This window comes from Dermacentor variabilis, chromosome 2 (assembly GCF_050947875.1).
Source record: "Dermacentor variabilis isolate Ectoservices chromosome 2, ASM5094787v1, whole genome shotgun sequence".
NCBI lineage: Eukaryota > Metazoa > Arthropoda > Arachnida > Ixodida > Ixodidae > Dermacentor > Dermacentor variabilis.
Window position 1 is genome coordinate 103,245,352 of NC_134569.1, and position 14,417 is coordinate 103,259,768.

A 14,417-nucleotide genomic window follows, 5' to 3' on the forward strand; every position below is an offset into this window, starting at 1 on the left:
GCGCGGTAACCTCTGCTACAAAGGGCACGTGAGACTGCGGCTATTGCTAGGTGTCACGCAGAGTTGCCGAGTGGCAACTCCGGAGTTGGAATGATTGCGGAATCATTCTATATCTTCACACTCTGTTACGTCTCAACACCACCAAGGGTATTAATTGAACGTTTGCCACGTGTCAAACCACCGCACCTCCTAGCCAGACGTCAGCGCGGCGTGGACAACGACTAAAAGCGCTCACCCCACCATTACCTAGAAAATGGAGAAAAGAATGAACAGGAGGGAACCACGACAACGAATGGACAACGAATTAGGCGCAGCTAATTAGACGAGTCAAATCACCACCCATTCCTCGGCACTTATCCAGCCGTCAAGACAGCCTGTAAACCGGTTCTTGCAGGGTTCCACGAAGGGACCTCAACCTGGCCGACTGAGTGAAGAACGGGGAGGGGGGGGGGAGCGGGCAACGACGAACGAACCAGGTGTCGCCGGATGATTTCTTTCTTGCACAAATTCCAAGCCAGTTTCTTCGAGGCAGAGTTACTACGGTTTACGGATAGCATGGGCGTGGTATCGCAACGGAGTCGACGATGGTGATTCGCTGCTGGACAGTCTTCAGATTCCCTAGTCGACTCGCCTAAGGAAGACGACGGGATTAAAAGCAGAGACTTTTCGAGAGTGAGAACAGAGGGTCCTGATATGAACTGAGACGTTTAACTTGCTCCTGCATAGAGTGGGCCACCGTACTAGAGCCGTGTAACTAAGCCAATAAACCTTTTTTTACTTCATTTTCTGCAAATTGACGTCGTAGTCGATGGGCTTGGTAGATTGCATGCTCCGAACGCCACCCTAGCCGCAACTCGCACTGTAATGGGAATGAAATTATGGCACTAGCCGAGCTGATGGAACGGAATGGGAGCCCGAGATTCCGGAATGGGGTTGGAATGGAATGGGCGCCAAGTTCCTGAGCGCCAAATGTTGACCTCAGGAGAAACTACAAAAACGGTAAATTTGCCCAATTAGGCTAAAGTAGGCGTGGTCATTTAATTAAATTTCTCAATTTGTATTGAACGCAGTCTCTCCGTATCGACGACTATAGTATACGTTCTACACTTTTGAAAACCTGGAACATTTTCTGGGTTACAAGGTTGAAGTAGATTTAAAGACGGCATCTTTTACTTGTCAAGCATGATTCGATTTAGCAAAGAAGGTCTTTCACCTATTCATAACAAAGATTGAGGTTAAAACCGACATCGCGAAGAGTTGCACCTTGCGCGGGTCTACAGTGACTTGGAAAGTGCGCCATTTTTGTAACGTTGCTAAGACTTCAAAAATGTTTTTTTTTTTTAATCCTAGGCACGTAATGGCGCAAGTATAGTAAACAATTACAGAGAAAGCTTCTCATTTGCTGGTATTGTAGGAGTGGAATGGATCACCTCAGCCGCTCAATGAGTGGGAATGGTCCAACTCTCGCCATTCCGAGAAGTTGCATGTTCTGCATAGCCAAACGAAGCACAATGCTCGCCCACTTGTAGGAATCATTCCCGGGGTCCAATGTGTGTGCTTTCAACTTGTCCAGCACAGGACTCCGCGTCGCGTGTAGCTGTGTATGAAGAAAGATCGACGTTGGGTTTGGCACAAACCACTCTTGTTCTTCGTTCAGGAGCATCAATGGAGCTGGTTCTACTGAAAAAGCAGGCTGAGCGAAATATTAGACGATGCCTTCTTGCTTTGCTACTGGCCCCAAGTACGCTGGTGCAATTTATATAACACATTGTCAATTCGCGCTGCCTCCGCCACCGCTGATCAGTTCGCTCGCGACCTGATCTTGCATGTATATACCTGAAACAAAAGGAAAATTGTCTATGCCCCTGCCAAGGTAATGAGACGTGCAGACTATGCGCATCGCGCAGCGTACATCGCATGAGTGCAATAAAAATAAAGGCCGAGCAGGTGACTATGCGGCCGTCGTTCGTGTTGTCATCCGGCTCCGCGAGGCATCTGCAACTGCCCGCACTCCCTTGCCCGAACGCGCGTGCGTCACCCAATCGCCGCGCAGACGCCGTTCAGCCTAGACTTCCAGGTTGCCACGGCGAGACACGTTTCCGATTCCCCCTCCTCCTTCTGAGCGTCGGCGAACAGGTGCTGCATAGCCGGTATTTATACGATGCTTCACGGCCGTGGTTTGACACAAAGGGCGATCGTTCAAGTCGAATATGTCGGAGTAGGACTCGAACAGGCCACGGGACTCTGCGGCTTGTTGGGTTGAGAGGTCCGGTGCAATCATCTTTGTAAAGTCTTCGGCCGGGGCAGATGCAGAAGGCGCAGAATGGGCATTGGTCGAAGAAGGCGCAACAGATAGAACGGAAATGTGGCACTCTTGCGACGGTGACAACGTGGTAAGAGACATGCCTCGAGGAAGAACTTGTGGGCACTGTCCGAAATTTAGAATGGGAAGACATGTCTGATTGTCCGCAACAGGAACGATGGTGTGTGGGAAGGAGACATTGTGAGAAAGCAGGACTGAACTCGCGGGAGTAAGGACGTAGTCTGCGTCAGGTACAGGTGGGCAGGCTAAAACAGGGATGAAGGTTGCTGATAGAGATGGGGCAGGCAAATAAAATCCGCGTAACAAAGCTGAGTTGGAGCTTGAGCAGCAAGGTCAACGGGAACAGGTAGGGGTAGGTCAAGTTGCATGACACCGGCTGAACAGTCAATCAGAGCAGAATGGCCAGCCAAAAAGTCGAGTCCGAGGATCACATTGTGAGGGCAATGTTCGAGCACATTAAACAAAACGGAAGTGTGGCGACCGGCGACACTGACACGAGCAGTACACAGTCCAAGCACAGCCGGAGTTCCACCGTCGGCGACCTGGAGCAGTCGAGTCGGAGCAGGAGTAAGTACTTTCTTCAAGCGCGTTCGAAGCTCCGCACTCATGATGTAAATTTGGGCTCCAGTGTCGATGAGTGCTGCAACGGGCAAACCATCCACGTCCACGTCCAGAAGGTTCCGATCAGTAGGCAGGGTCAGCAGAGGAATTTCAGGCCGGGGTTCTAGAGCAGCGTCACCTCCAGGAGCTGCTACAGCTAGTTTCCCGTCGGAGAGCGGCGACGGTAAGCTGGGGATGGAGAGCGACGCAGCTGGGGCGAACGGGAGCGGCGGTAGGCGGGAAAGATTGGTAGAGAGTGGGCTGGCCAGGAACTTCGACAGTGGCGATAGATGTGGCCCACACGTCCACAGTAAAAGCAGATGGGTCTATCATCATGTGTGCGCCACGCAGCCGTGTTGCGATAGATCGGATAAGGACCGTACTGGCTCCGGTGAACAGGGGCAGAGGCAGCAGACGAAGCAAAGTCAGGACGGCTGGCGAAGCAGATGGACGGAAGACCCACATTGGCAAGTTTTTGGCGAATGACCAACTGGATGAGACACACAAGCGGCCGGGAATCGTCACAGCACTGCGTCACTGGCGTGGCAGGAGACGCTGTTTCGATTTCTCGCCGAACGATACGTACGACGTTCTCACAGGAGGTGGGCTCACACGGTGGACAAATGTCTTCGCACGTCGATGAAGCTGCGGTATTGGGTACACGCGTAAACTGTTAAACTATACGGCGACTTTTCGCTCCTGCAAAGCGGCGACATTTGTTAATGATCTCATTGACCGTTGTTATGTTCTTGTAAACAAGCAGGTTAAACGCGTCGTCTGCGATGCCTTTTAAAACATAGCTGACCTTGTCTGCGTCTGCCGTATTGTTATCCACTTTGCGGCAAAAGGCGAGGACGTGCTGGATATACGCCACGTAAGATTCAGTGCACGCCTGTGCACGGGTCCCAAGGTCCTTCGCAGCACGTTGGCGGCCGACGGGCTTGCCGAACAAATCTCTAAGCTTCTGTTTGCACTGGTCCTAACTTGTAATCTCTTCGTGTGTTTCGAACCAGACCCGTGGCGTTTTCTTGAGGTAGAATATTATGTTATCCAGCATAAGCGTATTATCCCAACTGTTGTGTGCGCTGACCCGTTCGTAATTCTGCAACCAGTCATCGACGTCAACCTTGTCAATCCCGGAAAACATGCCAGTGTAGCGAGGCTGGGCCAGGATGACCGTCGGCGGCGACGACAGGGCCGTGGTTGAACTCTCCTCTTCGGATGACATGGCGGCCAGGTTACGTCCGCTGCGGAGCTCCGTCTTGCGCAAGTGATTACCCCGCACCTCCACCAGTGATGTTACGGGAAGGAAGAAGGGTGCGTCTATTCATAGATTACTTTTAATGGCTGAGCCAGCAAGCGTAGAGCAGCGATAACACTAAACTCTTCTTCGTCGTCTCCAAGGCCACCATCAGCGTCCTCTTTTTGCCACATTACCGACTGTGACAATATATATATAAATTGGCAATATACTTCTGGGAGGTACCACACTCGTTCCAAGGCGTTTTTGAGGTTTCAAAGAAAGGTAGCCGAGGAACCTTTTAAATGTCTAGCGCTTGTAAACCCTCTGCGTGTGTTTTGTATGATATTTTATCTTTGGTGCGTTCAATTCACGAGAAGGCCTGCGTGAGTGAATCTGTAGTCTAAGTGAACCTGCCCCAGTCTGAGGACTTGCAAGTCCGAGTGAGCCTGGCGGTGTAGCTTTGTTGAGTCAGAGTCTTGTTAGGAATGGCCTTCCGAGGTGGCAACATGCAAGTTTTCGCAGCCAGCTGCAGCTGCGAGCGTGGCGAGCTTCCCCGAAGATACCATGGAAGCCTTCAACACCCGCCGCGGTGACTCGTTTCGTAGGGACCACGAGGTTGCGCGTTGTAAGACTTGTCGGACGATGTCGCCGCTGCCACCATTTGTAAGATTTTGGAGTCGGGCTTGTAGGACGATCGGAGGAACTTGGGTCGACAGGACTAGGCGAGCAGGATTTATTTACATTATTTACATTTGAACATGGGATACATTTACACAGTCTAGCGTGACTCCCAAATGGTGCCCGCAAGACGAAGCATACAGCAAACGAGCATACAGCAAACGAGCACACAGCAAACGAGCACACAGCAAACGAGCACACAGCAAACGAGCACACAGCAAACGAGTACACAGCTCACGAGTACATTGACGAGCACAGAGCACGACGACGAGTACAAACTAGCAGCCGACAACAGCCGTTTTTAAACACTTCGTGTTCCCTAGATCCCTAGGTGAGGCAAAACGTTCGACGACATCGTAAACAAGCCGCCTCTCTGCGGGACGTTTTACACACACACTGGTTTCAGTGCCCCCTCCGAGGGCCGACGACCTTTGCAGCACTAGGAGCTGACCTTCACAACGCGGCCGTCGTGTTGTACATTGTCCCCGTAGCCAGGTGGTCACGCCCGACCAGAGCGGACCTCGCACAGTGGCCTCCACCGCAGCCCATTGTCTGGCGTCTTCAAAGGGCCGTGAAAAGGAACCGTAAGGCATCTCCTTCCAGGAAATCCCCTTGCTTCAGTCGAACCGTGAAGGCGTTGGCGATTTCACTAACCAGAGCTGATCGCGTTTAGTCATGCGGAGCCGAGGGGTTGTTGACGCGGCACATCGCGGCCCTTACGAAACGAGTCACCGCGGCAGGTGTTGAAGGCTTCCATGGTATCTTCAGAGAAGCTCGCCACGCTAGCAGCTGCAGCTGGCTGCGAAAACTTGCATGTTGCCACCTCGGCAGGCCATTCCTAACAGCGTCAACAACCCCTCGGCGCCGCTATGACTATACGCGATCGGCGGACCAACTATTAGTGAAATCGCCAACGCCTTCATGGTTCGACTGAAGCAGGGGGATTTCCTGGAAGGAGATGCCTTGCGGTGCCTTTTCACGGGCCTTTGAAGACGCCAGACAATGGACAGCGGCGGAGGCCACTGTGCGAGGTCCGCTCTGGAATTTAAAGGCGCCGGCTGGGGTCAGGCGTGACCACCTGGCTACGGGGACGCGCTCAACTCGGGTTCTGGGAATCCAAAGTGTGTGAGCCCTCCTCCAAGTCGTGAGCCCTCCTCCTCCAAGTGTGTGAGCCCTCCTCCTCCAAGTCGGGTCGACTACGCCCCAACGACTATAGACAGTCCGATTGGGCAGCAGTTTCCCTCACCTAGGGATCTAGGGAGCACGGAGTGGTTATAAGCGGCTGATTGTCGGCTGCTAAGGTGTGCTGCGCTCGTCAATGTACTCGTGAGCGGTGTGCTCGTAAGCTGTATGCTTCGTTTTGCGGGCTCCATTTGGGAGTCACGCTAGACTGTGTAAATGTATCACTTGTTTAAAATATAAACACTGTAAATAAACCCTGTTCACCTAGTTCCTCTCTACGACCTCCAACCCTTACAAATGGTGGCAGCGGCGAGATCGTCCAACAACTCCTACAACTGTATGCCAGCGGTGGGATCGTCCGACAGATCTTACAGTCTCAGTGAGATCTAAGCAAACAACTCAGTGCCCTTCCACTCTGTGAAAAAGGATGACCAGTGAAGCTGTGTATGTGGGCCCCTTAATGGCGAACTGCACCTCCGCCGCGGGTCGGCCCAGCATTGTACTGTCTTCGGGACCGGCCCACGTATGGGGTGCTTAACGCGTTCCACCTCCGGCGCGCATAGGTCCGGCATTGTACTATGTTCGGTATTTTTTTTTTATGCACGCGGACACGATAGTCGAGAAAGTAGCCCGTAACAGCTTCGCTGTAAACATGCAATTTGTGAGCGAGTGGAGTTTGCCTACCTATGCTGGTATGTAGAGCTACCGGCGTTTTTAAAGCGAAGCGTTCTTTACCTACCTCTCCGCGATTAAGCGTGTCGTACGCCGTATTTCTCACCAAGCAGTAGCTGTCGCTGATCTAGCCACCACACTGACCCTGTCGGAGATAAGTTCACTTAGGCCTCTGGCAACGGTGCCTTTCTGGCACTGTGTCAAGCTCGCTATCCTTGCATGGCGCCAAATCTACGTGTCCGGTGCCAAGTCACGCGAAATCTCGCGAAAGTTATCGCTCGAGAATATCACCCGGAATAAAGCTTACCTTTGCTCTCTAAGGTGCACCACTGACCATTATGGACAGGTTATGCAAAGCGCGTTCCTGTCCGAAATCTGCTAGGAGTTATTTTAACGTGATGCGCCGTTTTGTCTTGCTGGCTCATCGAAGCTTCGCTTAAATCCCACAATGCGTGGCAACTGCAAAAAATTCTAACAAATTCAAATTAAGATATTGAGTTTATTGTAGCTTTGTTACCGCTCGAATTTCGCAGCAAGACCGCATCTTTTGGTGCACATCGTTCAATAACAGAAGCAGCGCACAAAGCTAGGCCAATGTAAGCCAAGCCCCACGTCAGGCCAATATCGACCCAATGCTGGGCCCATATTGGCCCCGCATGCCCAAAGTATCGCCGTCGTGTGCGCACCTTGCCACTGGATAGGCGAGCTGCAGAGACGTGGGCTGGTTTGGCTGCCCGTCTGCTACGAAGTCTCGACGAACCAGAGCAACGACGACGACAACTTTCAGCGAATTATGAAGACCGGCAAATCTTGTGAAATTTGAATAAGAATGAGGCAGCAGTTAGCACAAGATCTTTTAATGTTGTCAGGGCAGAAGCACAGGTCACTGTACTGCAAGGCTTGGTCGGCACTTGCTACGTGTGCAAAAGACCATTCTACGTGGAGTAGTGCTGTTTGCACTGCAGATGTGGTTGGCTGTGGCTCCTGCACATGTTCACGGTTACTGCTGCTGTCACTTGGCAGCCCCAAAAGTGCTAATCATGCCCCCCTTCCCCCCCCCCCCAAAAAAAAAACTCAGTTTAAGTACGGTCAGCAACATTGGCACAACCAGTTATATTTGTAGTTTTATCGCTAGCAATCTGATCAAGTATAATAATTCGTTTTCAAAACAATGAGCCACACTCTCCAAAAGGCATGGACACATATTAGGAATTTTGAAGACGAAAAAAACTAAATGCACTCAAATAAAAGAATTCTCGTCTATTACTATATATATCCGTATTTTCCTAGTCATGCCTGCAACAAGCATGAGTACTCCAAGCATTTTCCTCATAAATTTATTTGTATGTATACCTGTATACATGTACATACAATATATATATCTGTCTGTATAATCCTCAGTCAGATCTCAGTATCATTCTTTTTTTCGTTTTTGGGGGTTCTGCAAGACTTCAACATATTGCCAAAAGTAAAAAAAAAAGAGCAATGATGTAATACTGCAGGTGTAGCCCTCCTCAATAAAACTTAAAAAGATGTCTGCATAATTAACACACAATCACAATTCACAGTGTATCGATGATAAAAACAACCTTGTCTAGCAGCAAAGCGAATGCGCTTGTTAGTAATACATGAATGTGAATGGGGGAGCCAGTGAATGAATAAACACAAAGCGCTATATATATCACAAAGTCCTCGCTGGGAATTTAGTCTACAGCTGGGAACTTGTCAACACCTCACCATCTGAGGAGTGAGAGAGAACATCGGGGGCAACAATGAGAAACATTTCAGCGACGATGCCATGTAGTGTAGCACAAAACAAACTAGCACCTTAAGAACACAAGCCAAGACATTAGTACTTTTCTTATCGCGCATGAAGCATGCGCGGATGTGTGTGTGTGTGTACATTATTACAAGTTTCATGTGCATTGCCATGTGCTTACAATAAAAAAAAAGAGAGAAAAGAAAAAGAGGGAATTGAAGGTGCGTCTATCCGCAAGTGTGTGATACTCCTTGTACTGTATATTACAGCTTCCAGACTATGCATTCGTACCATGATCAACTGCGCGCAGGATGTTAGCGTGCTTGCCCCACAAGAAACAACGCGAGCATTGAAATAACAATTGCAGAAGCAAATATGCTGCAGACATTTGGAGTTCTTTTTTTCTTCCATCAGCCATGTAATTAAGTGGTGTAGGCACGTCAAGCATCAGCGTACTTGCTAGAAATTGCTTAGTATAAAGAATCAAAACAAGGAATTCACAGCCTAGACATTATATATGTACGAACTTGTGCAACAGAACGTGAGCTACGCAAATAATTTACTAAAGTGAATAACAGGGAAGGGGCGAGATTTCTGCTACTGTGGGGTTAAAATACTTCTGGCCTCTCTCTGTACATGGGTTCTGCGTCAGACGATGAAACAGTTGACCTCCAGTTTGCAAGGAGCGGCGACTACTGTGGCTCTTGTGCCACGGCTTGAGCTAGGCGCACAGTTACCGCTTTATTTTGTGCAGTCACAGCTCTAAACTGAACAAGTCACAGCAAGCAGCTCAATGAAACAAACATGCTTCCTCTACTTCAAGGCAGACAAGGGTGATAACAGCAACAGCAAAGAATCATCTCGTCATGACACATAATTTACATTTTCATTAGAAGCCATGCAAACTAAACTGCAGTTTGCAAGCTTCAGTTATGGTTGCTGCCACGTAAGTTTACATGGATAACTTTTGACTGCTGCGGCCTAAGGTGCTGTGAAACGCACTGTCAAACGAAACACATTGAAGTGCCTAATGTGTTCTGGTAGCCTTTCTTGCACTTACATTTCTTCAAGGACCATTCAAAAAGTAGGCAAGCCAAATGTGGCCTGGGCATATGATAAACAAAAATAAAAAGTTAAATGTGCATTTTCAGAACTGAGAAATCTAAGGAGATCAACTTAAAGATAACAATGAGCCTGACAGTACAATATCACTGCTGAAATGTTGGTGAGCTCAAAGTGACTTCACAACAGAAAGGTTACATGTTAGGTGGTCAACATTATTCTGGTCTAACAAAATATGCCATGTACAACATGTGGCACCCATGAAGCTTCCACACTTAGGCCTGTCCTCAACAAGCAACCAGTGTCACCAAATTTCCGTCAACCTTTCACCACGACAGGCGACCTGCAGCGACCTCGAATATTCAACCTGTGTTTGCCCGACAACCTCTGATATGCAACATTTGTACTTTCTATACAAAGTAGTTCTCCAAACTTGAGACGCAGAGGGTGGTTGGTAATGAGCCCCTGATTGGACAGCCTGAGCATTAAGGTCTTTCCTAAAAGAGAGAATCGTGAACACTTTATCTTCTGTGCTTGCTGAAATGTACAGAGGTCTACTACCATACTCTTTGAATGGTCCCTTCGAAAGCAAAGCGCTGTATAAGAGGCATACAAGAAAGCCACAATTTGGAGAGCTAAAAGGAAACGAATGCAGCAATTGAATGGCACAATGATGCACCAACCACCTTGGCGAGTCGTGTTTGCAAGCATCTTCTACTTGCGTTCAAGGGTGTGGGGGCACGTGCTTGTATACTTCACACATCCATTTGTGTTGCATTCGTATATATTATGTACACTGTGTTGCAACCCGTGCAGTGCTTAAAGCAATGCCTTGCGCGACATCTCTGCACCGTCAATACGGCACATCTTCCAGACTTCTACGAAACCACCCACAACAAACCTAAAATGTGGTAGGAGAGTAACAGTAAGTTGGACAATGTAAAACACGAAAGTGCAACAACTGTGCAAAGCATGCTTGTTTTCAATAGCAGCACTAGAAAGAATGAATTCTGTAAAATCAATGTATAGCAACGAAAAAAAAAAAAGAAGAGGATATTTATGAAGGATGCTGCCTGCCCTCTTCTACTAGACATACAGGCATCATTCACCAAATTCATTCATTGAAAGCTATATGCCAGATATGCAAAAGTGAAGTTTCAGCAACACTACACCTCTGTCATGGCTTGCCTAAGGGGCAAAATGTGAGTGCCCGGCTTGCCAGCTGCCAAAACAACTTTATGAAAAACAATAATAAAGATAATCCACACATTCCAGAATGTCATCAGCCATAAGAAAAGGCATGACAGTATCTCTTAAGTGCAGGGAGGACCTTGTGTTCTGTAAGCTCGGGTCATATTAGCAACTTCTATCTTAGCTTCCTAAGTTTCGCTTGAATGATTACAAAAACTGCACAGTTTGCATTTCTTAGTGCTTTCTGTAATTTATAGTCTAGTTTCCTTCCACAGCCACGTAGATCATGGTTTGTAAAGGTGCAGACAGCATCCATGCACTTAACGCGTTGCAAATGAAGTGGTAAAAATATGCATCTGACTTCTATCCTGAAACATAACAGTGGTGCTGTGTTGCATCGCCTGTTTGCACTGCAGGCTATGCAGGGAAGCTAGCAATTTTACAGACCGGCCCGTCCACAACTGTTTCGGTCCTGTCATTGTCACAAGAGAAGTGGGCATGGAAAAAAGAAGGCAGGCAAAGGATGACACATTGCAGGTTAAAGTGGATGAAAGGGGAGAGGGTGGCTGGTAGACAAGAGAGTGATAATATGATACAAAAGGATGCACAAAGAAACAGAAAGAGACTTAGAGCTGCGGCCACTGCTCTTCTCTCTGTGCCATGGTGACTTTGCGGCGGGTGACGGCTCACTCGGTGTATCACGCAACACCACCCCACCCAGCGTCAGTGTTCTTGCTGCACACGCGCACATTCACACACCACTGTCATTCACGGTGAACGCCCTCGGTCGATTGGAAAAAGAAAAATGCCTCCTGCATTATGGCTCACACGCATATAACCTTCTCTCTCATTCTGCGATGAAGGATCCACGGGTTGAACTTTTTTTCCTTCATGAAAGCCACTTTTTTCACGAACAAGAGAAATCATCTGGAAAAGGAATACGTTCCCCTTCACCCGTGTCTAGGGGCATCGTCCGATGGCTGCCATTCTCTCACAGCTTCTCTTTTGCTGCTACCCAGGCTGACGATCCTCCGTTAATGTCGATTACGTGCTTGACCTTTTTGTAGATCTCCTCGGGCGTGTCCCCTTGAATTATCGCTGAGAGAAATATTAGAAAAATATGAGCTGTCGCTTTTTTGTGTACATGTCTCTGGATAACGCATATTGTGGAAATTATGCACGTGGCAAAGCAAAAGACAGGTGAGGCAGTACTTGTCTATGAAAATACACTGTGACTAAGTAGAACTATACTTAACACTGTGATAATTATTCAGCATAAAATTGCAAGTATGCGGGCGTGTAGGCAACTTTCTAAATTAAATATACATTCTGGGGTTTTTATGTGCCAAGACCATGATATAATTATGAGGCAAGGTGTAGGGGGAAACTCCAGAGTTTTTTTACCACCTGGGGTTCTCTAGCGTGCCCCCAATGCATGATACACAGGCATTTTTGCATTTCACCCCCATATAACTGTGTCCGCAGCAGCAGAGGCAACTTTCTGTGAATTAAGCTATTAAAAGGTTATATTGTAGCTTACAATGCGCAACAAAATGCCTTATCACTGCCTTAGGAGTGCTTGCATTTGTCAACAAACAGTTCAATAGCATAATAATACACAATAAACCTAAACAACACAATTTTTTATAACTAGCAGCACAACTACATTACCGTTATGAATAATGACAGAAATAGGGAGGTAAAATAAGGAGTTTGGAAAAGTGAAGTGTGGTATGCTTTGTGCCTGCCATATGTACCGCGAAATTCCGAGCAAGCGCGCCCCCCTATGATGAAAGATATTCCAAGAAAGCTTGCGGGGGTGGCCCTTGCTCGGTTGCAGAGTGAAATTCAAAGGCTGTTGGCCCAGAGTATGGCGGCCAGTGTGCTAGGCCCATACTGTCTACCAACGATCGCATGCTCGTGTGGCTTGCTCGTTCGCTTCCATCGGCGTCGATAAAATCAAATGTATATATTAAGTGCGACATATTTGTGTACACGCTGTGCTGACCAACATATGCACTTCGTTACGAGCTGCATGTGGTTGTGTGCCAAGTGCCACCGGTCTCTGATTCGACGTCCCAGTGAGCGAGGCCTGCTGGCTTCTAGTGATTGGCGCCCGTCAATGGAGCTGACACGGAAACATGTCTATGCTTCTTGAGTAGTCATGTTTATATGGGCATCTTGTTTACAACAAGAGAGCTGTGCAAACACACACTTTATTTGCGAAGTCATTCCTAGCGTCCATGCAGTGGCGCCGGTTCTGGCCGGAGCTGCGTGCTGCTCGCTCATTTGTACCATGTGTCCTGAATCGTTGTATGTGGCACGTCGGACTGACACATCGTACGACGGATTGCATGCAAAATCGCACCATGTGTCTCGTGCTTGTTTCACATGCGACACTTCACGCATTTGACCAAAACGGCGACTGACAAAGGCTTTGGCTATGCAGCATTCTGGCTATGGTGAAGTTGCACCTTGGCAGAAGTGTGGCTAAACAACAAATTTCTTTCTAACTAAACTGAGTCATGTTATCTAATTTAATATGCAATTTTGTAAAAAAATGGAAAAGAAAAACTGTAGCCAAGTGGTCCGATGCAAATGCATGAAGCAGTGAACAAGGGAGGGGGCGCTTGCTCGATAGTTGGCGCCAATTTTAAATCACACGAAAGTGGAGAGAGGGGGTGCGCTTGCTCGGAATTTTATGGTAGATTTACAATTCATACATGGCTGTGATCAATACTTGCCACGCAAGACATAGCTTGTTTTTGTGAATTATTAGCTAAAGCTGCATAACCAGGACTCTTCTAATATTACTGCATTTCTAATTTCAACCACTGCAATTGTAATGTCTTCAGGCATTCAAAGTACTATACATGAAATGAAATGTCTACACAACAAGAACCATTCAGGCAAGGAGCACAACAAAAACATACCAGTGAAATATTCAGCAAACTCCTGCTCAAGCTTTGCTGCTCGCTCAAAAGTTTTTCGTGCCTGTTCCTCTGTTATCCTTTTGTTCATTTCCCTGGAAAAAGAAAGAAGGACAATGTCAAACAATGCTTTACCTTTGCGATATTCCAGTTAGATTATGGTCAAAGGAATTCTTTTTTTCTTTCGTTTCTGGGCCTCTCATCTCTAGGTATCAGCCTAGATACGAGTAAACAAGGTAGCTCAAATATTTGTGAACAACAGTTAGAGTACGAAGCTGATAAGACATTGTTGTAACTCATCAGTCCTCGTTTTGTTGCAGCTGACCGTTACGAGAGTTTCTCCCTTCTCACTTCTAAGTGCAGCTCACGTGAATTTAGACATGCGCATGTTGCCAAGCCTAAACAGAGTTCATGCGAGAACTTCTGTGCTTGATATGGCAAAATATTAAGTGCCAACTTTGCTGGAAATGTTTGTACAGTAATTCTAAAGCCTAGTTTTGCTTGCAATTGATTACAATTGAGAAAACTCAGTGAATTGATTTTGTGTTCACATAACAACATGGAACAATCATCCTCATCATAACCTATTTTTATGCCCGCTGCATGATGAAAGCCTCTCTCGGCGATCTTCAATTACCCCTCTCTTGCGCTAGTTGATTCCAAGTTGTGCCTGCAAATGACACACCACAATAAACCTACCTAATGCAATTATTGATAGTGTGAGCGTTCCAACTCTATCACAGTTAAATTATGCTCAGCCCCTTGCTAGACAGCTTG

At 47.6% G+C, this 14,417-nt stretch overlaps 1 protein-coding gene across 11 annotated transcripts in view; it reads right to left on the minus strand.

Moving 5' to 3' along the window:
* Positions 1 to 8,019: 8,019 nt before the first annotated feature.
* Positions 8,020 to 14,417, minus strand: part of dlg1 (MAGUK family member discs large 1) — a 717,696-nt gene continuing 711,298 nt past the window's right edge. For all 11 annotated transcript variants that reach the window (XM_075681544.1, XM_075681545.1, XM_075681543.1 and 8 more), the window contains 2 exons: positions 13,644 to 13,735; positions 8,020 to 11,808 (listed from right to left, as the gene is read on the minus strand). In XM_075681544.1, the coding sequence (XP_075537659.1) occupies positions 11,702 to 11,808; positions 13,644 to 13,735 (199 nt within the window). In that variant the 3' untranslated portion in view covers positions 8,020 to 11,701. The remainder of the gene's footprint in view (positions 11,809 to 13,643; positions 13,736 to 14,417) is intronic.